The 27,977-nt window shown below is 46.6% G+C and overlaps 2 protein-coding genes across 3 annotated transcripts in view; both read left to right on the top strand.

Moving 5' to 3' along the window:
- HNRNPUL2 (heterogeneous nuclear ribonucleoprotein U like 2) overlaps positions 1–4,644 on the top strand; it is a 28,669-nt gene extending 24,025 nt beyond the window's left edge. For both annotated transcript variants that reach the window (XM_060254114.1, XM_060254123.1), the window contains one exon: positions 1,746–4,644. In XM_060254114.1, the coding sequence (XP_060110097.1) occupies positions 1,746–1,814 (69 nt within the window). In that variant the 3' untranslated portion in view covers positions 1,815–4,644. The remainder of the gene's footprint in view (positions 1–1,745) is intronic.
- Positions 4,645–6,304: 1,660 nt separating this feature from the next.
- LOC132582522 (adenylosuccinate synthetase isozyme 2-like) lies at positions 6,305–27,795 on the top strand. The gene is made up of 13 exons (XM_060254133.1): positions 6,305–6,555; positions 7,712–7,814; positions 8,087–8,155; positions 10,991–11,041; positions 11,137–11,203; positions 13,419–13,526; positions 16,530–16,611; positions 17,774–17,900; positions 21,273–21,427; positions 21,603–21,727; positions 23,340–23,437; positions 24,962–25,111; positions 25,273–27,795. The coding sequence occupies exons 1-13, from the start codon at positions 6,331–6,333 to the stop codon at positions 25,323–25,325; spliced, it is 1,413 nt and encodes a 470-aa protein (XP_060110116.1). The 5' UTR covers positions 6,305–6,330; the 3' UTR covers positions 25,326–27,795.
- Positions 27,796–27,977: the final 182 nt, after the last annotated feature.

The following is a 27,977-nucleotide window of genomic DNA, read 5'->3' on the forward strand; positions in this document are numbered from 1 at the left end:
AGTGCCTAGCTTGTTAGCTTGGGGGTACCGAGCTAAAAAATGCAGGCATTTGGAGATGTTTTAGTATCATCATGTTGCCTTTTCTTTTTACTGATCCTTGAACTTTTGGTATTTTGAAAGTTGTGATTTACAGCATTTTCCAAACTGTATCTGGTGAAGGGAACTTTGATGCTTTGAAGGCTTATACCCTGAAAATCATAGAAGTATGAATTTATGGGTGCATGCACACTTCCTCTGGGGAAGTATCTGAGGAAGTGTGCATTCGCACAGAAACTCATGCATTGAATAAAACTTTGTTGGTCTTAAAAGTTTCCACTGGATTCAAACTTGGTTCTAATGGTTCAGACCAACACAGCTTCTCACAGCTTGAACCTGAGATCTTGTTGGTTTATAAGGTACTACTTGACTCTAGTCAAGCGACTGTTTCTCAATCAGGGGTCCCCTTGGGGTCCAGAAAGGTATTGCAGGAGATCAGACCGTTTTCAAGAACAGAGGGCAAAGCTCTCTTGAGCCATCTGGTTCATATGAAAATGGAGCCATTTTGGGAGGAGGGGGTTGGGGGAGAAAGAATTATATAGCATTATGTGTAAAATAACCAGGAGATCCTTATATTGTCTGGCTGCCACCAATTCAAGCTCTTAGCGTTGTGCAGTGGCAAGCTAGACTTACTTTAGGGGCTGAGAGAGCTCTTAAAGAGCTGTGACTGGACCCAGGTCACCAAGCTGGCTTCATGTGGAGGAGTGGAGAATCGAAGCCAGTTCTCCAGATTAGAGTCAGCTGCTCTTAACCACTGCACCAAACTGGCTCTAGGAATAGGGGCAACACTGTCTACCTGAGGGCTCTGCCCCCTTTAGAACTCAGCAGTTGATAGAGCTGACAGTGCCTGCAGTTACCTGTTTTTACATAAGTTTGGAGCACAAGCCAAGACAGCATGCAGACTATTTGCCACAAACCAGTAGCTCAGCCCTAGCTAGAACTCTTAATTGAGTGAATGACACCAAGGAAGTACAATTCTAATGTAGTTTTCATGGTTACTTGAAGTATAAAATTGAACTTGGTTCCAGTGTATTTTCCAGTGCAAAGGATTTCACCATGTAAAGGAATGGCACCCTGCATCCATAGACAGTACTAGCTAGTGGCAGCATGAAATTAAAGTACTGGAAATTTGGGTTTTGTGTGATGCTGGTCTTCTTTCTGTGAGGAGTTTTCAAAGTGTTTCCAGGTCTCTTCCTACCCCTCTTGTGCTGGCCTCAGTCTAGAAACCGTTAATGTGTAAAGAACCTTCTTGCTGTCTCTGTGAGAGTGTCTTCATATCAAGTGATGAGACTGATTAAACCTTGGGTCGTGGCCTGCATCCCTATAGAGACTCAGCTACCCTCTGGGACCTGAGCTTGTTGGCCATGTACTGTAGCAATACTACCATATTTATTATCAGCTTTGTTTTAAAAACAGGTTTTGGGGCTCACTGCATTGTTTCAAAGATGTAAGAGGATGGAAGCCTTCATGAGGTAGACTTAACTTACTGCTGGTACTCCAAAAAAAGGAGGCTATGCCAGTGAGGAAGCAGGAAAGGGCTTTGGAGTCTCCCAAAAATGTTTTAAATATAAGGGTACTCAGCCAAAATTTGGGGTCCAAGGATTTATGTTTTAATTGCTTGCAGTTTTATGTTAGCAGCAACTAGCAGCTGAGAGGTTGGGATAGAAATCCCTTAAAATAATAACTATTTCCATTGTCTTTCCTTTTAGTGGCAGAACTACTACCAAGACAGAGACCGATATTACAGGAACTACTATGGCTACCAGGGGTACCGGTGAAACCCCAGCTATCTTCACCCTTCAGCCAAGCGACGAGATTCTACTGAGGGGAAGTGTCTTGTAATTTCCCAAGATGCAACCAATGGAAACAGGGCTGTTGGGAGAGAGGCAGCAGGGGGTAAATGGGGGTGGGGGTGGGAAGGTTTAAAACGAAAATTGTAAATTTTTTTAAAAGTTTGTTGAAAGAATATTGTCTTATTCTATAAAAAAAGGAAAAAAAAACATTTCAAACCTAGTTTAGACATTTGTAATCAGAACGTTTGCGCGAAAAGGAAAGCAGCACTTAACGCTGCCTGCGACTGGACAGGAAAACATTACATTATAGAGCAGCTGGACTGGCAGCCTGGCAGAGGAGGGAGGCACAGAGCTCCTGAGGAGACGCTCATTGAGGTGTAGGTGAGGGAATACTGGGAGAAAGGTGGCCCATGCAGATGTGGTGGGGGGGGGGGGGAGATGTACATTTTGAGTTTTCCAGAAACAAACATATTTAGGGTTCCTGCTTGCTGTTTTATATTTTGGTGGGTGGGCAGTGGCATGAATCCTTTTCATGCCAAGTGAACAAGGAGACGTTTTCCATCTTAGAGACATGGAGGAGGTCATAGTGCTCCCTTTTCCTCTCCCACAGTGTTTTGGCCTGTGTTTTCAGACAGTGAATTGCTGGGAGGCCTGTCGGGCATTGTGTGTCCCAGGCCAGAGGCTTCTCTTGAGCATATCCCTATTCCCCCAGGAGTCTTCCTTAACCCTCATTAAGTGTGATCCATCTTGCAGAAGGTCATGCCTGCATTTGGATTGTAAAGTTTCCTGCCTTGTTTTCCATGGCCAAAGCAGGCTGCCTTGGGTGTCCCCCTGCACACACATACGCCCCTTCCTCCCAAAGCTTTGCTGACACCTTTCTGTGTAGCATCTGTGCTCTTGTTTGTGGAATGGAAGGAACATGTTTTTTTCTCAGGGTTTCTGCAGGATCTTCTCATTGTTAGCACCTAAACGTGTATATAGGCGTGCAAGCATGTAACCGCGTCACCTTTTGAGGAGCTTAGCGCTGAGAATAGCAACAGGTTTATACAGTTAGTGCAGGGGGGAAGTGGGTTGGAGGGAAGAGGGCACAATTCGCTCAATGCTTGTTGTGGTTTTGATAAACCTGGTAGGCCCTGTATATAGAAAACTTAAGTGGGAAAAGGGGACTGTGATTATTTAGGGGATTGGGGGGGGGGAGTTGTATGTGCCCCTCGCTTGAAAAAAAATTAACTTTTCCAAAACCTGTCCCTTGGTGATGTTCAGTTTTCAGGAGGTTTGAGGTGTGTTCTTTGGGCATCTATTGAAAAGTTCCTTTTTTAAAAAAATAGTGTGCCCAGTACATAAAATGTCCTATTTGGTGTTTTGTCTAATTATATGGAAGAAAACTATCCCTTTACAGCAGCCAAGTGTGGTTGGTTCAGTGGCTGGTATCCTTTTCTTAGCTTCCCCCCCTTTTTTTTTGTAATTTGTTTTTTAGATGGTAAGAGAGGGAGAAGATGATTTTGTTCCTCATCCCAAAACTTAGGGATTTGATTATTAATTTTGCTTCCCTGACGAGTCTTTCCACAGAACAAAAGGGATGGTGGGGGAGCTTTCTATGACAGGATGTCCTTCCTCCTTGAATGTGAATGGTGTTAATATCCCTGGCTTCTGGATCCCAGGTGTCTGCAGCTTAGCTAATTGTGTCTGATTCTCCTGCCACAGGGACTGAAGATTTGCCTCCATTCCTTGTGATTCACTGTTTGAAATTCAAACTTTTTAAATTTTTTCTTTTTAAAATTTGGGTTTTTTTAGAATACTCTCATAAACCTTTTTAAGTTGCTCTGTCTCCCTCCCCATAAGAGTGCTGATTTCCTGCATCCCAGCTGGACAAAAGAAGGGGGGGCCTGCCAGCTCCAGAAGGCGTTGATCCTTAGATAAGGGGGTGGAGGGAAGGGGAGGGCAGCTGTCTCCCAGCTCTCTTGCCCTTTTTTCCAAAACGTAGGAGCTAGAGAGAAGCGGGATTCTTCTATCTCCATGCATGTGTGTATTCAAGAATGTTTGATTGTGTGACAACTGTTTTTATAACAAAGTTAAACCGGTATTTTAAACACTTCAGGCCATTAGAAAATATTCTTCTGGGGGAGAGGGGTGTGTGTGTGAGAGAGCGAGCGTAAATATCTTCAGTAGCTGAACATTCGCGTGGGTGCGTGATGGCTTGATGCTATGAAACATTGATTTGGGGTGCGCTTTCCAGCATAACAGGGCACTGGCAGCCTTGATGTAAGCAAGCAGGTCCATGGGTGTGTCTTTCAGGATCACAAGGCAAGATGGAACAGACACCGGGCCCAGCCTAGCTTCAATATCTTTGGGAAGTTGCTTTCACAGTTAAATGAGAGCTATAGTACTTTCTCTTGCCGGGGGGAGGGGGGATGACTAAAAATTGCCGCATCCTAGACCAACAGAACGAGAGATCTTGGGCGACTTTGGTAGATGTCTTCTTTTTTCTGCACATTTTTGTTTAAAAACAAAACAAAAAATAATTAAATAGTAAAAAAAATAATAAAAAAAAGGAAATCCAGCCTGTTTAAAATCTGTTAGTGTTTTTCATGATTGTATGTCTTAGTTGCTGTAGATGGAAAGCTCGAGCGAAACGGAGGCTGTAAATGTTTTTACAAACTGTAAAACGTTTAAGTGGCCAGTAAAAAGGGTTTTGCCATTGAACATGTAACTGTGTGGTTGTTTACATCTGTAACTTTCTTTCCTTAACAATTCTGGCATATGTAGGTTGATAAAACTTCCATTTTTAGAATAAATAACCATTCGCTTGACTCCACATCGTTCTGTTGCTGCACTGACTTCTTCGGTGTCGTTATGCTTTTTGCTTGTCTTTTCTCCCCACCCCCAATTAAAAAAAAACTGAAAAAGACCAAAGCAATTGATCTTCCTTTTTCATTCAAGTTAAAATTGGTGTGGGAGCTTCTACTAGGGTTTTTGCACAGCCCTGTCCTCTATTTGAATAAGGCTGTAACAGGTTTCCATTCCTCTAAAGGCTCTTCTTCTGCGCAATCACTTATGCTTGAGGAAGGATCTGTTTAATTAACAGAACGGATTCATCCCCATAATCTATGCATTTTGTATATGGTTCAAATGTGAAGGGAATTCAACCACTTTAGGGTAGGTTTAAAAATAGAAGTGGATTCCTACATATTCCTGGATGGATGGAGGAGTGTGGGAGAAGATGCTGCCTGGGTCCCTTTATAGCAGAATAAGCCATGTGGAAAATATCACTAGTTAATGTGAAACCAGAAAATACAAAATACCAGCATTGTTGGGTTAATAAAACTGAATACAGTATGACTATTCTGAACAGTACACCTTATTCCTTAGTTGGGATTCTTTAAATCCATCATGCTTCAAAACAGACTTCATTATGATTTTTTTTATCTATAGCTACAACAGCTAAGTGGTGGAACCCTTTGTAAGATGATATGTAGTCTTGAGTCTGTAAAAGTAAAGTATGTTGTCCTTTTGAGTCTTCACGCTTCAGTGTCAATATGCTTTCCTCTCTAAAAATCAGACCAAGCATCTGGGGCTATTAGACTGTATTAGAACTCCTCACTTTTAAAGGGTTTGTAGCTACTTTATGGCCTTGCTGCTATTGGAATCAGAAATCTGTATGCTGGCAGGGAGGGTGAGGGCATCTGATAGGGTGTGTAGAACAAAGTTCCAGTCCAGTAGCACCAATGAAGTTTAAAGCAAAGTATAAGCATTTGTGTGCATCTACACTTCAGATAGGGTCTGCATAAAGGGCATTTGTAGTGAGTGAGATGATTTTTTTTTTTCTGTGCCACCATTTCAAACAGTAATCTGCCCTTTCACATTTCTGAAGTATGTACTTTAGACCTAGAGAGAACTCTGGTTTTCTGGGTTACACCTCTGAGGATGCCAGTCACAGTTGCTAGCGAAACGTCAGGTCTCACAATGCCAAGACCATGGCCATGCAACCCGGAAAATCTACAACAACCTATGTACTTTCTGCTTGCACCCGACATAGTAAAGTTTGCAATTCTGGGTTTGGGAATTCCTGCAGATTTGAGGAGTGTGAGGAGGGACTTCAGTTGGGGTGTATAAGACCAAATAGTCCACTCCAAAGCTGTCCTTCAGGGGAATTGGTCGCTGTTCTGGAGAGCAGTTCTAATCCCTAGAGATCTTCAGGCCGCACCAGCCTGAGGAAAAACTCCGTGTAACTTTAAATCCGGCACAACCTCATAGCGAGCCGAGGCTGCTGCTGGTTTTAAAGGCGTGAGACGCCATGTTGAGTGCTGGCGGTGAGTTTACCCTTAAGGTTCTGTTAAGCGGCTAAGTGACCTTTCCGACGCTTGAAGCCGCTTCGGGTGGCTCCATGTTGCATTCTCCAAATACACTATAGGCGGCGTTGTGCCGCCATTTTGGATGCTGGCACGGAAGTCGCCAAGGACGGCACCATGTTAGGGTCGGCTTTTCTCTGCCGCGGCTGCACATGGCGGGAGCGAAGAGCGCGGGAAGCGGGGGTCTGCTGAATGGAGGGGACGATGGGCCGGAGGAGAAGCGGCTCCGCGTCGGGTCCGCCCCGCCAGCCTCGTCGTGGCCTGGGCCCCCGGGGAACCGCGTGACGGTGGTGCTGGGGGCGCAGTGGGGGGACGAAGGCAAAGGGAAGGTGGTCGACCTGCTCAGCCTCGATGCGGATCTCGTCTGCCGGTGCCAGGTGAGCCAAAGCAAAAGGGTGCGGGGGAGCTAGTCCGCATGGAGGACGAGGAGCCATCTCGGGGCGCTCTGGGGAAGGGAGCCGAGAAGATGGGAGAGAGCGGAAGCGAGAGTTAGGGGATAAAGCTATAATTGCAGGGGGCGGGCACGGTAGGGAGAAATGGGGTTTAGGAGGCGGTAGAAGGTGATGGGGAGAACATGGCGGGGAGGGGGGGCTGCTGTGGGTGGGAAGAAGGCTGCAGAGGAGGAGGGCAGCAGCGGGCTCTGGGGTGGAGGAGAAACAGTCGCAGGAACTATAACCCGTCCTGGAGGAGCCTGTTCAAAGAGGGCGGAAAAGGGGCATGTTATTGGGTAAAGGAAAGAACCATTGGGGAGATGAGTTGAAGGGGTTTATATGGCAGGCTGTGCGTGGTAGGGGAATTGATACCGGGTGCAAACGTGGAAAGCCAACACCTCCAAAGTCTCCAGGCGCCGCCCCAGATATTTGAGAGGAACCTGGCAACCCTAGGGGGGTGAGCTAGGGAAGGTCTGAGAGGTAGCGGAGGTCTTTTCTTGGGGGGGCGGGGAGGGCTTTAGACCTAAATAGGTGGGGTGGCTGGGGCAGGGGTGAGGAAGGAATTGTCTTGAGGAGAGGCTGATGGGAGAAAGGAACTTGGGGGCCGCAAATTGCTTGAGGAGGGTGGTTGGAGAGAAATGTGGTAAGTCTAATGACAAAAGGGAGTGGCGGGGGGTTCTGGCAAGGGAAATGAAGGATCAAGAGTGGGAGGGAAGCCAACAAGATAAAGAGTACCAGGCAGGAATTCAGGGGCAGTTTTGTGATGGGGCAGGATAGAGGAAGATAGGAACCTGTGAGGAGTGAACACAGGAGAGCCACTGAGGGTCCACCAGTGGGGAGAGAGTCTGGTGTGGGTTAAGGTTACACTTCAGTGTGGAAAGCAGCATTTGACAGAATTGCACACTCCACCGGCTTTGACTATTTTAAACAGTGTCCATTCTGTTCTGCAAAGTTTGGGAGGATGAGCTTTTTAGAAAACAAAGGGTATCTGGCTGTCTTTAACCAAGGAACAAATGCAAAAGTTTGATTCTCTAAAGAGAGGAGAGAGCGTAGTAGGTGATGGAGGTGCCTCACCCCCAAAATGTATTATGTCTCTTTGCAGGGTGGCAACAACGCAGGCCACACTGTTGTGGTGGACTCAGTGGAATACAACTTCCATCTCTTGCCCAGCGGGGTAATCAACCACAGCGCCACGTCATTCATTGGTGAGAAACTGTGCAGTCCGTCACAGTTGTGAAAGGCAGCAACACACGCCGATGTGTCTGATAGGAATCCAGATTTAAACCTCACTTTAGCCATCACCTGGTGAATCCTCCACAATTTCTTCACACTACCCTCCAGTTTCATCTGCTGCTGCGAGCTCTCCCACTTCTTAATTAATCTTGCTTGTCTGAGCATCTTCCTAACTCGAGAATTCCCCCCCCCCCGTTCCCTCCCCCGTATGATTGCTTATGCTTGTATTATTTTACTGTCTCAGGAAATGGTGTCGTCATCCACTTGCCAGGACTCTTTGAGGAAGCTGAGAAAAATCTTAAGAGAGGAACAGGTGAGTGACTTCCCCACTTGCAACTGTCTCTGAGGGGAGGGAGGGATAATATTAAGGAGGAATCGGGGAGGAGCTGTTAGAGGGAATGCTAGGTCTGTCATAGTCATAATCAGGGCTTTTTTGGTAGAAAAAGCCCAACAACAACTCATTTTCATATTAGGCCACACCCCCTAATGTCATCATTGTTTCACATAGGGCTTTGCATATTAGGCCACACCTCCTGATGCCAAGCCAGCCGGAACTGCGATCCTGTGCGTTCCTGGTCATGATTATGAGTTGCAAAATTATGTCCAGTATCCAGTGTACTCATCCGTTTTCTGAGAATATCACCCTTCTTGTTCACTAAAATATTGATGGTAAAGACCAGAGGTGGCCAAACTGAGGTTTGGGGGCCACATGTGGCTCTTCCACACATATTGTGTGGCTCTCAAAGCCACCACCACCCCATCAGCCAGCTTGGAGAAGGCACTTGTCTCTTTAAATCACTTCTCCAAGCCAAGCTAGCCGGTGGCTTGGAGAATGCATTTAAAGTTAAAGTTGCTTTCTTCCTTCCTTCCTTCCTGTCTTGCAGCTCTCAAACATCTGACGTTTATTCTGTGTGGCTCTTGTTAAACAAGTTTGGCCACCTCTGGTATAGACATAAACATGAGTCTTCAAAACTCCTTTTAATTAATTTATTCTCTTTACAAGTTAGCTGCTTTGAGTCCTGCAAATGGCATAAGAAAAGCAGGACATAAATATGTTTGTAAATAAATATATGTACACTGATGATGTTCAACGTAGCATGTCGCCCAGTGATTTCTAGTAAAACAAATAAGCAAAAGATTATATTTTTATACTGCCTTTCCTTCAGGGAGTCCAGGGCAGTTCAATCCTGTTAGGCTGAGAGAGAAAGAGAGAGAGTAGTCCAAGATCACTCAGTAAGCTTCAATGGCAGAGTGAGGATTCGAACTTAGGTATCCCAGATCCTAGTACAGAACTTTAAACACTGCATCACACTGGTTTTCCTATAAAAAACCAGAATGGACTTTAAAAGCTTTAATTGGCAGTGAAGAGAACTGTAAATCATGACCAATTAAGAAGCTGAAGCTCTGAAAATTAAAGAGGCAGGCTAGTTAAGTCTTTTTAGGAAAGTCCACACACAGAGCCACTTCTGAGAAAGCCCGGCAGTACCTGGCTGACAATCTAGCTTTTGTTCTTGAGTACTCTGAGAAAATAGGGAGGATATGATGGGTTTCCTGTAGATTTATATACAGTTACACAGCTGAGCTTTCTTATACTGTCGCCTTGTTGAACTTATGCTCAGAACTTTGACATTTGAGCCTGTGTGGTGTGGTGGTTATAGGGTCAGACTAGGATCTAGGACGGGTGGGGAACCTTTTTTCTGCCAAGGGGCGTATGGATATTTATAACATCTTTTGCGGGCCATAAAAATTATCAACTTAAAAAATCATGCTCCACCGAGGGAGAATGATTCAGGCCAGCAAAATTAATGTAAATAATTGTTTTTCTATTTGAAGTCATGGGGAAAGCCTAATCTGGTGCGCGTACGCACACACACAGCCTGCCGCCCTAGGCAAATGCATAGGTCCATGGCTTTTTTGTAAAAAAAGCCCAGCAGGAACTCAGTAGCATATTAGACCACATCCCCTAATATTAGCATATTAGGCCACACCATCTGGGATAATCAAGTGCAAACTGAACTGTGACAGTGACTTTTCCAGGCCCTGAAGCAATTCTGGCCAGCCAGCCAGGCCCCAGGGAGGCTGCCGCACAGTACATCTGGGCCCTGGGGAGGCTGCTGCACAGTGCAGCTGGGCCCCACAATCCTCGCTGGACAGCCAGGCCCCAGGAGGCTGCCACATGTCTCGGTTCGGTCCAGCAATCCCTGAGGGCCACACCAAGTGACCTCAAGGGCCGTATACGGCCCTCAGGAAAGAGGTTCCCCACCTCTGATCTAGGAGAACCAAGTTCAAATCCCCACTGTTGCCATGGAAGCTTGCTGAGAGACCATGGGCCAGTCACACTGTCCTCCTAATCTGCCTCACAGCATTGTTGCGAGTATAAAATGCAGGAGGAGGAGGATTATGCAAGCTACCTTGCACTGTCCCCATTGGGGAGAAAGGTTTAAGTATAAATGAAGTAAATAAATGTGGTTCGGCTCATTAATTATAAAACGTTTCTGATAGTCTTTTACCGGGTCATTTTTTGCCGTTGGAAGAATCTGCCTTTGTGTTAGCTAAATTCTGGTATTTCCAAAGTAGTTAGAGATTCTGGGCGGTGGCATTGTTCCAAGCAAAAATCTAAAAACTAGTCACATAATGGCTTTTTTTGGTGATACGTTCTTTGGCCAGCATGGGACTTCCTGCCCTTCCCCATGGAGCCCACTTCCTACCGCCTGTTCCTCTACAGCACACTCTAGGCCTCATTCTGCTTCTTGTTCATTGTTTGGATCTAACAGCATGGGGAAGGGAGGCTTTGTCTCAAATGTGAACGAGGTTTGTGTCTAATAAAACAATAGCAGTCTTGATCTTGTAACTTATGCCTAATTTTGTTTAGTATCCACATGGTTGCATTTGTCATGAAAAACTTGACTTACGAAGTTTTGCATGCTTGCAATAGCAAACTCGTCTCTTCTCATGAGCGCTGGAAATCTGTGACTTTGCTCCACCATTGATTTCTGCAGAGGTGCGGGGGTTTGACTCTGCTTAGAAATTATTAGTACTACTGCTGCTGCTTATTTCATGACTATGCTGCCCATAGTCGAAGCTCTTTGGGCGGTTTACAAGAAATATAAAACAATAAAATGCAATAAAGATTGTTCTTTCTCCTTAGGTTTGGAAGGTTGGGAGTCTCGGACAGTGATTTCAGACCGTGCCCACCTGGGTGAGAGCCGGTTCCGAAGACCTTGGGAAATGGGTAACGAGTAGGAAAGGGGTGTGGTCTTTCTCTTCTTACATCTTGCCTTTTCTCTGCACCAGTGTTCAATTTCCACCAGGCTGTGGATGGGATCCAGGAGCAGCAGAGACAGCAGCAAGGTGGCAAAAAGTAAGATGGTCTTGGGGCTGGGGTGTGGGCTTGCATTTCCTTCCAAGTAGAATTTGGGAGCTTTGAGGAGGGGGCTTCATTTATTTCTATCCTGTCTTTCTTCCAGGGAAGAAAGCTTACGTAGTCAGGATTCCCCGTATTTTAGCTTCACAACAACCCTGTGAGAAGTAGTTTAGCCTGAGAGAGAATGACTGGCTCCAAGTCGCTCACAGCGCAATCCTAAACAGAGTCACAATAAGGAGAGGAGTTCTGGAATGGTGAAAGGAGGGGAACGAATGCTTAGAGACAAGTATTATAGAAGCACCTACTAAGCCCTGTTAGCATCAGTTGACTTAGAAGGAACTGAATCTGACCTGACCTGGATGGCCCAAGCTAGTCCCATCTCATCAGATCTCAGAAGCTGCACAGGGTTGACTCTGGTTAGCATTTGGACGGGAGACCACCAAGGAAGTCCAGGGTTGCGACACAGAGGCAGGCAGTGGCAAGCCACCTCTGAATTTCTCTTGCCCTGAAAACCCCTTGAGCAGTTGCCATAAGTTAGCTGTAATGTGAGGCAACCGCCCCCCAACAAAGAAACAAACACTGTTTTGCACTGTTGCTGCTGTGTTAAGGATTGCACTGTTGTTATGTTAAGTGGAACACTGAGGATTTCAAGCTGTGTCTCCCCAGTGCTAGACCCTCACTGAAAATACTGTACCCCTGTGGATTTTCTTCTTGTGGCTAGATTTGTAGAGTGAAAGTTTGGCCTGCTGTTGTTGTTAATACTGGTATTGTGCGAGAACGACAGAGTACAACACAGCACATGAAATACTAAATACATTGTGCTTCGTTAAGTTTTTATCCTGCACTTTCTCCAAGAGATTCAGGGTGGCATACATGAGATAAATTGTCACGGAATACAAGAGATCTGTAACTTTTCTGTTTATTGCACAAAGGTGGCTTTGATTTGCCCAGTTACTGTTCACAGCACTAGGAGCTAGATCGGAGGAGTTTTCTGTTCTCTCCAGTCGCCGCTATTGTAAATGGCAGCTGTTCTTATAATTGGAGCTTGCATAGACACCTATCAAATCCACTGTGGCTTTTAGTCCAGAAAAGCTTACATCGTAATCGGTGGTTCTTTCTGGAGCTGAAAGATTGGTTCTGCTGCAGCAGACTAACATGGCTACCCCTCTGTAACACTGTGGAAAGCTTGGGGCAAGATAAAGAACTGGTGTGCAGTCCCTGTCCAGTAGCCTTAGGGCTTGTCAGCATTCCTTGTGGGAAGGTCTCAATATCTGACATGAGTAATGAAGAGGGGGAGCAGCTGACATTGAGATGTAGAGAGGAGGGAAGTGCCCCAGGTGTAAAGGGATATCATGGCAGAAGATGTGGAAGAAGAGGGAGGGGCAGTGGCTCAGTGGTAGAGCATCTGCTTGGTAAGCAGAAGGTCCCAGGTTCAATCCCCGGCATCTCCAACTGAAAAGGGTCCAGGCGAATAGGCATGAAAAACCTCAGCTTGAGACCCTGGAGAGCCGCTGCCAGTCTGAATAGACAATACTGACTTTGATGGACCGAGGGTCTGATTCAGTATAAGGCAGCTTCATATGTTCGTAAGGTAAAGAGGATGATTTGAAGATGAGCCAATAAGGAGAGGAGTTCTAGAATGGTGAAAGGAGGGGAAAGAATGCTTAGAGACAAGTATTTTAGAAGCATCTTAAATCTGCTTGTGCCCCTTTAATCCAGTATTCAGTCCCCTGCTCTTCTCCAAACCTGCCACGTTTGATTTTTCTTACCTCAAGCTGTGAACATTCCAAGCCTGAATTCTCCTTGAAGCCAAAATGGCTAAACTGAGGCTATCTTATTTTGGACACACTGAGAGAAGGCAGGACTCACTGGAAAAGACAGCACTGCTAGGAAAAGCTAAAGGTGGTAGGAAAAGAAAAAAGACCACCATGAGATGGATCAACTCTATAGAGGAAGCCATGGCCTTCAGTTTGGAAGACCTGAGCAAGGTTGTTATCGATGGGACGTTTTGGAGGTCATGAATTCATAGGGTTACCCTAAGTCAGATGGCACTTAACACAAACAGACACGCAAACTGTGAAGGAAGGAAGAATTCCAAGCCCAAGAAAAATGATAGATTAGATTGTAACTGTCAACATTAGCTGAGATGTCCGCCACTCTGTTCTAGTGGATTTTTTTGGCAGGTGTCATTTCAGCCCAATTCTTTTTGCAGCCTTGGCACAACCAAAAAGGGGATCGGCCCTGCATATGCCTCCAAGGCTTCACGGACCGGCCTGCGAATTTGTGATCTCCTGGCAGATTTTGATGAGTTCTCCAAGAAGTGAGTTGGGAGAGGAAAAAATACTGTATTATAAAAAATACAGAAGGGAAGGGAGGTGTCTTGGGGGCCTAGAGGTGGGAGAGGAGCTTGAAGCGCCATATTATCTTGCTCTGGATGACTCTTGTGAAGCCTGATACAGATCTAGGCTTTGTCCTCCTAAGGAACTTTGGGAATCTAGCAAACTTTCATGTATCAGAACAGTAATCTCCTAGCAAGAGGTGCACCCAATATACAAGGTTTGCCGTTTTGTGTAGTACATGAGTAAACACGACTAGAGAATCTTTACCTCCCTGATTGCCTTTATTAAAACATTAACTACAAATGCATTTTAACATTTAACCAAACTTGATAATAAGACCAGCAATTTTACGTAACTGGCTATAAAATCAGGAGAGCATTGCATGAGTTCGGTAAAAATTGTTTTATGCAAAGTAAACAGGATCACAGGCAAGGAGCTTCCCCAAAGAAGAGGTTCATAATTCAGACTCCCATTAGATTTTTAGAATAATCTCTGACAATAGATAACTGTCTCGATTGATGGGCCTCACATTCTTGAGTTTTTCTATATTCATATGTCCTCTAAAATTATATAAATGCTGTATTGATACGTTCTTGCTACTGTTAATCATAACCTCCTGCAAACTCTTCAGTATTTTAAAACTTTTTTATTTTCTTCCCTACTCTTTAAAATTGAATGTTTTTCTGCAAAACAAGAATATTCCCTCCTCTGTACGTGGCCCTAATCTGCAGATTTAACAATCTCCACAAGGCTCAGATATAATGGCGTACATTGATATGATTTAGCCTGTTTATGTACTAGACTAGACAATGCCATGTTATTCTGTAGGGGTTTTTTACTCCTTACCCCTCTCCGAGGCTGCTATCTTCCAGTGTCCCTTTGTACTCTATTTGGCATATGCCAAGCAGTTGTCGGAGAAACCAGGCCAGCTCTGCTTCTGGCCTGGAAAAACACCTGCTAGGATCTGTTTCAGTCAAGAGCAGCAGCTGTTCCCTTATATTCCTGCCCAGATCCATGCCAGTATGTGCTGAATTGCATGAGGTTGAGGGCCATGACTGACATGTCCATTGTAGAAGTTTGAGTCGAGTGGCACCTTTAAGACCCACAAAGTTTAATTCTGGGTATAAGCTTCAGATATCTGACAAAGTGTGCATGCACATGAAAGTTTATACCCAGAGTCCAACTTTGTGGGTCTTAAAGGTGCCACTGGACTCAAACTTAGTTCTATTGCTACAGATCAACAGGGCAACCCACCTGAATCTATGTCCATGGTGGGTGTGCGATCCCTGTGTAACTGACTCAGCAGTATCAGAATCAAAGAGGGGAAGGGACCTCCAGGGTCATCTAGTCTAACCCCCTGCACAATGCAGGACATTCACAAATACCTCCCCCCAACGCATCCATCCCCAGTGATCCCTGCTCCGTGCCCAGAAGATGGCAAAAACTCCAGGATCCCTTGCCACACCGTCCTGGAGAAAAATTGCTGACCAATCCCAAAGTGACAAGCGGCATTTCCCTGGGTGTGTAAGAAAGAGGCCACAAGAACGAAGCACCGATGCAACCCCTCCTGCCCTCACATTCTGCCTAAATTCACAGAATCAGCATTGCTGTCAGATGGCCATCTGGCCTCTGCTTAAAGACGTCCAAAGACAGAGAGCCTACCACCTCTCAAGGAAGTCTGTTCCACCAAGGACCCACTCTAACTGCCAGAAAGTTCTTCCTAATGTTGAGCTGGAAACTCTTTTGATTTAATTTCAACCTGTTTGGTGTAGTGGTTAAGTGTGCGGACTCTTATCTGGGAAAACCAGGTTTTTTTGGTTTTTTTTTAAACTTTAAATTTTTATTAATTTTTCAACAATAACCAACAACTCAGATACACGCTTAGTAATCGAATAAATACAATAATATACCTGCGTTACATTTGTGTCTTAGTTATCTTTTAAGTTAAATTAACTAGAGCTCCTCTTAGTCCTATTATCATTACACTCAGTTGCAAATCTCTAATATACTACAAAACAATATATAACCTTTAAATATACTTTTCAATAGTATGAAAAATCAATATATTTTTTTGGGACATGCTTTTGAGGATCTTCTTTCGAATTTATATAGTTAAAAAAAGGAAACCATTTTTCAATAAAGTTATTATTCTTCTGTTGTATATCCATTGCTCTTATTTGTATAGCCAGTTTATCTAATGCTGCTACCTCCCATACTTTAGTCAACCATTGTTGTATCTTAGGGGACGCATCTCGTTTCCAATGTTGGGCTACCAATAACTTTCTTGCCATCAACAAAAGAGTTATTAATTCCTTTCTCAAATGAGAAAGTTTTAAGTTGGGCCAATAATTTAAGAGAAAAGATTCTGGGGTAAAAGGGATATCGTCATCGGCAATAATATCTATTATGTATTTAATTTCCCTCCAAAATTTGTTAATTTCTGGGCACAGCCACCAACAATGTAAAAATGACCCTTCCTGCTGACATTTCTTCCAACATTCAGAAGTAGGCTTTATATGGGCTAAAAATAGTTTTTTGGGTGTCAAATACCATCTTGAAAAAAGTTTGTAATTTTGAAGTTTCAAATTTAGTGAATATGTGGTGTAAAGTGGAGATTCCCAGATAGTCTGCCATTGTTCCAACGTAGAGGACATACCACAATCTTGGGAGAACCGGGTTTGATTCCTCACTTCTCCACTTGCAGCTGCTGGAATGGCCTTGGGTCAGCCATAGCTCTCACAGAAGTTATCCTCGAAAGGGCAGCTTCTGAGTGAGCTCTCTCAGACCCACCTCACAAAGTGTCTGTTGTGGGGGAAGAAGATTGTAAGCTGCTATGAATTTCTGATTCAGAGAGAAGGATGGGGTATAAATCTGCAATTCTTCTTCTTCTGGTCCGAACTTCTGGGAAAACAGAAAACAGTTCTGCACCATCCTCTGTATGGCAGCCATTCAGTTACATTCAGTAATGCCTCTCTGTCTCTCAGGTTCAGAGTCTTGGCTCAGCACTACAAAGCAACATATCCATCTCTCACCATAGACCCGGATGGTGAACTGCAGCAACTGAAGGTGATTGATTGGCGGGAGGGGGGGCGGTGCTCCTGATTTCTTTTGACCTCTGGAAATGGTGCTTCTCAGCAGCGTCTGCTGCTGGATCTTGTCATCGCTTTGCATCCCGATGCAGCCACCCCTCCAGATCACAGCTTGCGCTGACAATCTTTCGCCTTCTAAATGTACAGCAGGCAAAGTGTGGCTTTAGAACCGCTTTGCACATTTCTGCTTTCCACCTGACCAGTACTCCCGTTTCTGTGGACCTCTGCCCTCCAGAAGGGGAGCATGTGCCATGCGCTGTAGCTTGTCGGTTCAGACCTCAGACTGTTAGGGCACACTGTGGCGAGCAAACGTATTTATTTAATTTACATTATTTATGGCCCGCTCTTCTTGCAGGTGCTCCAGGCAGGTTGCAGGTAGTGAGCCAGTACAGTCACAAAAGTGGGACATTCGGTACACCAGTGCATTTGGATTTGGAACCAGAAAGACCTGAAGCATGGCATAAGTATTAGCATAATATATAAAGCAGGATCATATTACGGAATGGTAATATATTAGTAGGATCGTGTTTACAGTGAGCACACAGTGGTATAGATCAGTCTTTAATTATTTATCCGAGCAACTTTGTAAAACCATTTTGTGCAGCGCAACCTTGTTGCCTGTGGAGAAAAGCCCTTTTGAATAGTTCAGTTTTGCACAGTCTCTGGAAAGCCAGGGGAGCGGGAGCTTTCCTGACCTCCTCGGGCAGGCTGTTCCGTAAGGTGGGAGCCTCAATTGGGAAAGCGCATGTATTGGCAGCTGTTGCTTTTGCCCATTTGCAGGTTGGCGCCTGCTTTTGCCCATTTCCACCTGCTGCTTTTGCCTGTTTGCTGACCTCTAAGGGAAGTTGTCATGGCTCTCCTCAAATGGTAGTTTCTGATTCCTCTTATAAACCATGGCTAGTCAAGTCAGACTTCACAGCCATCGTATGCTACTTCATCCAGCCTCTTCAGCCGTGGCTTGGTGCGATGTCTGAATGGAGCCACCGGGGCTGTTGTTCACATCTGCATGGTGGATTAGAAACTTCCAGTGCTGGATTCCTTAGGCAGGTTATCCTTTGAGGCCCACAATTTGCTTTCAATAAATGAAACGCAGGGCTCCTTCATTTGGGACTTACTTGGGTTTTTTATTCTGTGGACAGGAATATGCGGAGAAGATCCGCCCATTAGTGAAGGATGGCGTTTATTTCATGTACCAAGCCCTACATGGTCCAGCCAAGAAGATCCTTGTGGAGGGGGCAAATGCTGCATTGTTAGACATAGACTTTGGTAAGCATTTCTTACCCCCACCCCAAGGTCTCCCATCCAGGCACTTCACCAGGGCCAACCCTCCTTAGCTTCTGAAATCTGACCAGATGGGACCAGCCTGGGCCCATTTGGGTGAGGGCACACATTATGCGGTCCAATACAGAAAAATGGGAGGGACGGTGGCTCAGTGGTAGAGCATCTGCTTGGTAAGCAGAAGGTCCCAGGTTCAGTCCCTGGCATCTCCAAAAAAGGGTCCGGGCAAATAGGTGTGAAAAACCTCAGCTTGAGACCCTGGAGAGCTGCTGCCCGTCTGAGAAGACAATACTGACTTTGATGGACCAAAGGTCTGATTCAGTATAAGGCAGCTTCATATGTTCAGTGGCTTTACATCAGTAGAAAGTGGTGCAACAACAACAGAATAATACATACACAAACAAATACAGCGGTCTCAGTCCACGTTCTCTTTCTGTTTGTAGTATAAGTAGATACAGTTTAGGAACTTGCATGAAGTTGCCAGTGTGGTGTAGACGTTAGAATATCAGACTAAGATCTGGAAGACCCAGGTTCAAATCCCTTCTCTGCTGCAGAAGTTTGCTGGGTCACCTTGGGTCAGTCACATACCCAGCCTACCTTGCAGGGTTGCAATGAGGATAAAATGAAGGAGCGGAGAACAATGTAGGCCGCTTTGAGTCTCCATTGGGAAGAAAAGAGGGGGCATAAATTAAGTAAATAAATATCTCTCTTCAGACCATCTATGCTTGAAGGCTGCTATACTCAAATGGCAGTTGCCCAGGAGCTCTGTCTCTGCAGAGGTCCAGATTCTGAAGACCAGGGTCATTATCTGCTGGCCTGTCCACTTTTATTCAGCACCAAGGAAGAAATTTCAGGGTATAGTCTTGGCCAGTTTAGGTTTTAGTACTGTGATGGTCCAAGTAATATTCTCAGGGCTTTTTTGGGGCAGGAGCGCACAGGAGTGGAGCTCCGCCAGGGCTCCAGATGGCACACTGGAGAAGGCTCAGGAAGGCATCTGTAAACGCCTGTTTGGTATAGTGGTGAAATGTGTGGACTCTTATCTGGGAGAACTGGGTTTGATTCCCCTCTTCTCCACTTGTAGCTGCTGGAATGGCCTTGGGTCAGCCATAGCTCTCACAGAGCTGTCCTTAAAAGGGCAGCTGCTGGCAGAGCCCTCTCAGCCCCACCCACCTCACAGGGTGTCTGTTGTGGGGAGAGAAGATATAGGAGATTGTAAGCCGCTCTGATTCAGAGAGAAGGGTGGGGAGTATAAGTCCGCAGTCTTCTTCTTCCCAATGGCTTCAGCCTTCCTCAGCATGCCCACTGCAGCAGGTATTCTGGAGAAGGCACGGGGGAGCCCCTGCTGTTTTTTTTTTTTTTTTTTGCAAAAGAGGCCCTGCATATTCTTAATTGTCGATGTGAAACCAGAGGTCTCGATTAAGGTTGCCCTTTTTGCCTTAGCGGCAAAGGAAATTCAAGCCCAGCTAGTGTCAGCATAGGTTGGTTGCTTATGGAAATCAATCCTTTCTCTTGTGAAACAATTTTAAATGTAATTTTTATTGTATTTTGACTGAGTCTCACAGTACTGTATCTAATTGTATACAGTTTTTAGTGTTAACCTCTTGTAATGGCCATTGACCCTGTGTACCAAAATTGAACTGAACTGAAATTAATATAGAAGGTATGGGACGACTGGTCCATCTTTGCCATTCCTGACTGTTCTGATGGCCAGTTCCACCCACATCCTCGGGGCTCCTGAGGAGGATGGGGTTGAAGTTCCACGGTGGAAAAATGATTTTTTGCAAACACTCAGCAGGCCACACTGAGCCTCATTGGTGCTGGTGTGAGTGGAAGGAAGTTGGAGCCCCTACTTGGCATGCAGAAAGGCCCAGTCTGGCCCTCAGTTGCAAGGAAGCCCACAAACAGGCCACATGCAGAGAATCAGACAGTTGTCCAGCCTTGTCCTGCGCATGGAAAGGTCCCCTCTTTTTCTGTCTGGGGTGACACTGTTACACCTCAAATAACCTTTTATTGGGGAATATTAATATTTCTTAGCTCAAAATGGTAGGCCTACGAGAGGTGAGGTGAACAGGATCTCTGTCTATGTCTACGGAGATAGACTACTGAAAATCCTTTGGTTAATAATGGATTTTATTATATGTATAGGGTTCATATGGTTACATCCCAATCAAACAATTTCAAGCATACAAGAGGAATACAAGAGGTTAGCTGAATAGGTATGGATGGGGGGAGATGATACAATACCTAGATCTTGCAGGGTAGGCTCAGTCAGAGGAAATGCAAGGCCTCTGGAGGGAGATTTCGCTTGAGAAGAAGGGGGGGGGTGAGGGTAGGAAGGGGTGGCTTTCCTTCTCTTTTCTCTCGACCCTAACCTGACAGGTGGGGTTGCCTGTTTTCTAGGGTAAATTATGTCACATCAAGCAATTCAATTACCCAATGAGGGGGCAGAGTGTCACACCAATGGAAAATCAGAGTGTCATATGTGGAATATCCAATCAGCGATCATTCATATCATACATCCATACCCCAACATAGGAATTTTAATTACACTGGCCAAATGACTTCTCATGGCCCTGTTTTCCCCAAACTGATTCCTTTGAAGCTGCCCAAAAGTGATAGATTTCTCCCTTAGTGTCAAGCATGGATAGGCATCCATCAGGTATTCAGGAGACTGGTTGACTTTGATGGCCTTAGCAGTTAATTAAAGAAAAACAGAAACTTTGTTAAAAGTAAAAATTGTGAGATCAGTTTGCAGTTATACCACACATTCACAACAAGATGAGCACTTAACCTTTAAACTTTGTGTTTCTGCTGTCTTGCCCTGAAGAATACCAGAACATACATATATATATATATATATATATATACATATATATACAAGCCATTTATTTGTGTTGCGGGATCCCTGGTCCACTTATTTCTTTATGCTTTGATAACAGAACTTAAAAGGTTGCCAAAAGCGTGAAGGAACTTTTTACAGCTCTGCCCACATTTGTCCCTCTCTGGGCCTGGAATTCTTCATTTCCAGGAGCAGAAAGATGGACACTTCTTAACCTTTCAGCTGGCCATCATGTTTGTCTGGCTTGTGAACCAGAACCACATTCCAGCCTGCCTTAGGCCAAGAAGGAATTGGATTTGTCTCCCTTATGTGCAAGAAAGACCATTCCAATTCAAATGGGCATTGCTGTGTCATATTAATATTCTAGGGTTACATTGCGATATCACATTCCAGGGGTGCATAGCTTGGCCCTCTTTTTCTGTCTGGGGTGACACCAGGGATTGAATCAAATTCAGCCTGCCCACTTTCAACCAGCTTCCAGGTCCTCATCCAACGTCGGCTGCCTTTTCTTTCTTCCCAAGGGACCTACCCGTTTGTGACCTCCTCCAATTGCACGGTGGGGGGTGTCTGTACCGGTCTGGGCATCCCTCCGCAATACATCGGCAAGGTGTACGGCGTGGTGAAAGCCTACACGACCCGGGTTGGCGTTGGGATGTTCCCCACAGAACAGGACAATGTGAGTCTGCGCCCCCTTTGGGGTTGTGAGGGCCGGGGTCAGGAAAGGGTCCTGCTTGCCCCCCCAAAGTATTTGTTTCTCTTATGGGCTCGATGCACGGGGAGGAGGCGTTTGTGGGCAGTTTTCCCTAAACAGCTTTCTGATAATTTCTCTCTCTCTTTTGGATATCTTTCAGGAGATAGGAGAGCTGCTGCAAACCCGGGGGCACGAATTCGGCGTGACCACTGGCCGGAAGCGCCGCTGCGGCTGGTTGGATCTTGTGCTGGTGAAATACGCCCACATGATCAATGGATTCAGCGCGTAATCCCCTCCTGACTTGACTCAGCCTCCCTTTTCTCCCCAAATAGCCACATTTTCTGGTTCCCCTAAAAGACATGTACCATTCTTTCAGTGGAGTCGTCCTTTGCAGCAGTACTGCGTAGAACCATGGCACTGTTGACTTCTTTACACAGGGAGTGACTAAAATGTGGCATTTGCTGCCAGAGGATGTAGTGATGGCCACAGGAGAAGACAGCTTTAAAAACGGATTAGATAGCTTCATCGAGGATAGGCCAGTCAGTGGCTTTTTTTGTAGCAGGAACTCCTTTGCCTATTAGGCCACACACCCCTGATGTAGCCAGTCCTCCAAGAGCTTACAGTAGGCCCTGGAATAAGAGCCCTGTAAGCTCTTGGAGGATTGGCTGCTTCAGGAGTGTGTGGCCTAATATGCAAAGGAGTTCCTGCTACAAAAAACAGCCCTGCTACTAGCCATGGTGACTGATGGGAACCTCCGCATTCAGACATAGTCAGCTGCTGAGTCCCAGTGCCAGGAGGTAACATCAGGGGAAGGCCTCAGCCTCTCTGCCCTGTTGTTGGCCCTTCAGAAGAACTGGTTGGCTGCTGGGTGAGACAGGAGCCTGGACTAGATGGACCACTGGTCTGATCCAGCAGGGGTCTTCTTATGTTCTTACGACTGACTGTGGAGAGAATTTGGCACTCAGTAGTCTTCAGTTGCCCTAACATGGATGGCCCAGGCTAGCCCAGAACTCTGAAGCTCAGCAGGGTCAGCCCTGGTTAGTACTTGGACGGGAAACCACAAAGGAAGTATAGGGTTGCTACACAGAGGCAGGCAATGGGAAACCACCCCTGCTTGTCTCTCACCTTGGAAACCCTCTGTGGTTGCCATAAGTTGGCTGCAACTTGATGGCACTTTACACCACCAGTCAACAGTGCCCTGGCCTGGATGGCCCAGGTTAGCCCAGTCTCATCAGATCTCAGAAGCTAAGCAGGGTTGGCCCTGGTGGGTACTTGGATGGGAAACCTCCAAGGAACTCCTAGGTAGAATCAGGCAATGGCAATGGGGAGGGACGGTGGCTCAGTGGTAGAACATCTGCTTGGTAAGCAGAAGGTCCCAGGTTCAATCCCTGGCATCGCTAACTAAAAAGGGTATGAAAGACCTCAGCTTGAGACTCCGGAGAGCTGCTGCCAGTCTGAGTAGACAATACTGACTTTGATGGACCGAGGGTCTGATTCAAGATAAGGCAGCTTCATATGTTCAAGCCACCTCTTTTTGTCTCTTGCCTTGAAAACCCGACAGGCTCACCGTAAATCAGCTGCAGCTTGGAAGGCTCTTTCCACCAGTCTTCAGTTGGCTTTTAGCTCTGTTCACTTAATTCAGAGGGACTTTGGATGAAGCCGAGGAGAGTGCCAGGCTTATGAGGCCTTAATAGCTGACCGGAGTGGGTGGGAAGCACTGACATCTGCTTAAAGGCAATGATACATGAAATGCAGAGAGGTCTTGTCTGTATCTCTGCTGTCTTCCATTATTGGGGGAGATCATTGCAGTGGAATATGTTTTCCCTTTAGCCTGGTCTGGATGCATGTTTGCAGCTCCCCTTTCCTAATTTTTCCCTCCCCCATGTCTTCTTCATAGCCTGGCAGTGACCAAGCTCGATATCCTGGATACCTTTGAGGAGATCAAAATTGGCGTGGAGTACCGGCTGGATGAGAAACGCATACCTTATTTTCCAGGTGACTCTGCAGGGGAAAGCCTGTTTGGTAGCCCCCGGTGGGTGAGAGGCAGTTCTGTGTACCCTTCACGGACCAGACCCTTATGCTTTCCGTCCTTTGTTTTGGAGGCCAGGGAACAAGGCGGCTCTGGAGTCTTCCGTGAGATTTTAATTGGTGCTGGGCTTCACTGTGGTTAAAGCAGAAAGGAAGCTCTGGTTCAAACTGTGCATAATTAACTCAGGGAAGTCACTGTCACGTGATGCGCTAATGGCTGTTGGGATTAGACGCCTCCATGGGAGAGGAAAGCTCTGCTAACAGCTATTAGCCGCAGTTGCTAGACGAGCCCTTCCCATTCTGAGTTTGATATGCTTCTGAATGCCAGTTGCCGGGGGGGGGGGGGGGGGGCAAAGAGAAGAGGAGATCTGTTGCCTCCACATCCTAGCGCCATCTGACTGGCCGCTATGTGAACCAAGGACATATAACTGGAGGGACAGTTGGCATGATCCAGCAAGGCTTTCCTTATGTTCTTAATAAGAAAAAAGTGGCCATTCTGAGCACATATGAACATATGAAGCTGCCTTATACTGAATCAGACCTTTGGTCCATCAAAGTCAGTATTGTCTTCTCAGACTGGCAGCGGCTCTCCAGGGTCTCAAGCTGAGGTTTTTCACACCTATTTGCCTGGATCCCTTTTTGGAGATGCCAGGGATTGAACCTGGGACCTTCTGCTTCCCAAGCAGATGCTCTACCATTGAGCCACCATCCCTAACGCAGAACGCGCAAGCTTCTTGCCCTGGAATTAATCACAGCCAACCATCCTGTACTCTGCAAGGTTTCCAGGGCACAGGACAGTAGCTGTCAGGCCAGCTGGGACCGTGGCCCTTTTCTTCTGGGATCCTGAGCATAAAAGAGATTTGGGAAGGAGAGTGGGGGATTCATACAGTCTTTTCTCAGCTGTGGCTGGGGAAGGTGCCTAATAAATTGGAAGAAAGGCAGGACAGCTATTCAGTCTCCTAGGGCACTGGGCACAGGACCTAGAGAACCAATAGGTGGATTCAGTTAGCTAAAGTTTGGATCGGGGCTCTCTCCTCCCAGGACCAGTTCCAGGTTTTGGGGGGCTCCAGGCAGAGAGTTCCCAGTGCCCCCTCCCATCCTGTGTCCCCAACAGGCCCTCTGCTTTTGCCCTTTCTCCCTCTGATGGTGTGTCCTTACCTTGTCTGCTCATGAGCCTTCTCAGTGCCCATATTCACAGCTGCCTGCAGTCCTTTCCCCAGTAACAGTGTGCAGAGCCTGGGAAGTGGAGCGCTAGCAAATGAGTGTGCATGGGACATCGGCAGCAGAAGGCCCTGCTAGAACCCTCGGGCCCTGGCAGCTGCCCCAGCTTAGGGTATGCTAGTGCTGACTCTGTCTCTCCATCCTGTTCTTCTCTCTCGATGGGGAAGAGAAAGAGTCAGTCTTGGGCGGTGCCAGCTTTCCTTAGGAACGTGGCTATTGTTCTGGCTTGCAGTAACAACTTTCTGTCCTGCCCCCCCCCACCCTTCACAGCAAACCAGGAGCTCCTCAACAAGGTGACGGTGGAGTATAAGACACTACCTGGCTGGCAGCGCAGCACTGAGGAGGCCCGCAGCTTCACTGACCTGCCCCCCCAAGCCCAGGGCTACATCCGGTTCATCGAGGATTACCTCGGAGTGCCAGGTGAGGCTGACCGCTGCTTTTTAGAGGCCCCAGCAGCTGGAGAGTTGCTGGCTGGTTTTTCAGCAGTGTGGGACCGGAAGCCATAGCTGGCGTGCTTGGGCCTCAGTCCTGTCTCAGGTTCTCAGCCCCCTCCCCTCCCCGCTTCTCTATTTCTCCTGCAGTGAAGTGGATCGGAGTGGGGAAATCCCGCACGTCCATCATCAAGCTTTTCTGAGGCTGGTGCTGGAGCTGGACCCTCGTTCTGGAAGAAGACGGCGGGCCCTCCTGGTTGCTGCCACCACACACATTTCACAGATGAGTTAGCAGAGCATGGTAGAAAGTATGGGGATGGGGTGAACCCTCCCCTTCGCCCCATTTAGCCCTTCTTTCCTCCAGGCAGCCTGTCATTTTTTTTCTCTGCTAAGGGCACTCCTTACCCTCTTTCTTCTTTGCGGAGACCTGTGATCTCACTGCAGCCGTCCTGTTCACCATCCCCTCCTCTGTCATGGAGCCCATGGGAGAGTAGCTCTTTTCAACCATTGCTGTTCAGCTCTGCTGCCTGTTTGCCCTACTGGAAGGGAGAGGCCATTCCCCTCCCCTAGTCCTTTTGGATGGATGGCTCACACACTCCATTTCCCTCTTCTACCCACCACTTCTTGGTTCAGCCATAACGCCAAACCATACAACAGAACCAAGCCGGAAAGGAATGTTAGGCTCGCTGGCGTGATTCCCTCCACTCCTCTTGTGCCAGAATCCAAATTAGCAACTTTTCCTCTTTTGGAGCCCATCGCAACTTGCTGTGACATCTGTAGTTAATACGTTGGCCTACAGATTTTGAGTTGCTCTTCTGCTGGCAGTCCTGGTTTTCAGGGCAAGAACCAGCTGTAGATTGTGGATTTGGATCGAGGAGTTACTTTTACAAAATGGGAAGTAACTGGATGGTGGTGAAGGAGGAGCTGAGGTAGCCCCACACGGTACCTGTGATCAGTGTTCCTTCTAAGCTGAGCTAGTGTGAGCTAGCTCACAGGTTTTTTGCCTGTGGCTCACACATTTTTGTCTCAGCTCAGGAAAGGTGGCCCCAAAGCAGATTCGTTTATGCAGTAGCCAGATAGCTCACTCACAACTTTAATGCCAGTAGCTCATAAAGTAGAATTTTTGCTCACAAGACTCAGCAGCATAGCCCACCGACATCTTTCCTGGTGCCCAGCTGTTGCTTTTAGAAAGCGGGCAGGGGTAGGTGGGGCTTTTGCTCAGCAGGGTTTCTGATTAGCCACGCAGATAAAAAGGCACCCCGTTAAACAGAGTGTCTGTGTGAAACGTTGGAAGTGGTACTGTTAGAATTATATGTAGCCTCACTTGCTGATGTTTTATGCTTCGTACACGTCCGGTGTCAGCCATTTGGGGATTGTGCTCTTCCTGTGTCAAAATTCCAAAGGTGCCCACAGGCTCCAAAAAATTGGGGGCCACTATGCTAGCCTAAACAGCCCTGTGGCACAGAGTGGTAAAGCTGCAGTACTGTGGTCCGAGCTCTCTGCTCATGACTTGAGTTTGATCTCGGTGGAAGCTGGGTTCAGGTAGCCAGCTCACGGTTGACTCAGCTTTCCATCCTTCCGAGGTCGGTAAAATGAGTATTCAGCTTGCTGGGGGGAAAGTGTAGAGGACTGGGGAAAGCAATGGCAAACCACCCCATAAAAAAAAAGACTGCCGTGAAAACGTGATGCAACGTCACTCTAGAGTCAGAAACGACTGATTCTTGCACAGAGAGCTACTTTACCTTTTTATGTTAGCCTAAAGCTTCTTTGGGGCTTGTTCATGTCGTGCCAATTCAGCGTTTGGTTTTATATCTGAACCCAGGCCATATTCGGTTGCTGGGGAACGTCACCTGCCCGCCTCGGCACTCCAGGATGTCGTGGTGCTACGCATGAGACATCCCAACGCAACTGGGCAGTTTTGTCCTCTCCTAATCACGGAGCGGTCAGCTTAATCCACTGTGTGCGGGAAACGATCCCCATTCCTCCTCCCCTTGTACTGCAGACCATGTCTGCTCCTTCTCTTTTCTCTCCCATGATTTTGTGGAGGAATGTCTGTCTGGTTTAGAACTCTAAAACTCTGTGTTTAGAAATGCCCATGCAAACTGAGTCCTCTCCCAGGCAGGGCCTGGCGAAGGGGCGTTGACCAGTGTTGCCTCTTAGCTGAGTTAGTGTGAGCTAGCGCATGGTTTTTTAGCCTCCGGCTCCCACTTTTTTCCCTCAGCTCAGGAAAAATGGCTCCAGAGCAAACTAATGTATGCAGGAGCTCACAACTTTAAATGCCAGTAGCTCACAAAGTCGAATTGTTGCTCACAAGACTCCACAGCTTAGAGGAAGCACTGGCATTGACCGTAGAAGTGCTGTCCGGAATCATCGGGAAACTCCTCTCCCCCCCCAACCCTGCCGCTCCGTTGTTCGAAATATTTTTTTAAACAGAAGATTTGTCAGGGGCAACAGAATACCAGTCCCTGCACAATACAACCTGCACAGTATCACCCTCCCAAACCTGATGTATTATTCCTCCCACTTTGAAAGGGAACTTCCTGATGTCGCTGTGTCGTCTCCATGCCTGTGGCCCAGCGGGGTTTTCTGGGCATTTCTGAAGCTGCCACTTTTTCACTGTAGATGGATTATATATCAATAAAGAACAATTATTTTGTCACGAGGATCTCTGGCTCCCAGGCTCAGCGCGATGTCTTTCTATGCGCGTCTTTTTGGCAGGAAAGAATGCTTCCTCTCACTGTTCCCTCGCCCTTCAGATGGCTGCTTCGGCTCTGGTACTTTCTCCCATATTTGTAGTTTAAACCAGGGGTCCCCAACCCCCAGTCCGTAGCCTGTTAGCAACTGGACCGTGAGTT

The sequence above is a fragment of the Heteronotia binoei genome, chromosome 1 (genome assembly GCF_032191835.1).
Source record: "Heteronotia binoei isolate CCM8104 ecotype False Entrance Well chromosome 1, APGP_CSIRO_Hbin_v1, whole genome shotgun sequence".
In the NCBI taxonomy this organism is placed as follows: Eukaryota; Metazoa; Chordata; class Lepidosauria; order Squamata; family Gekkonidae; genus Heteronotia; species Heteronotia binoei.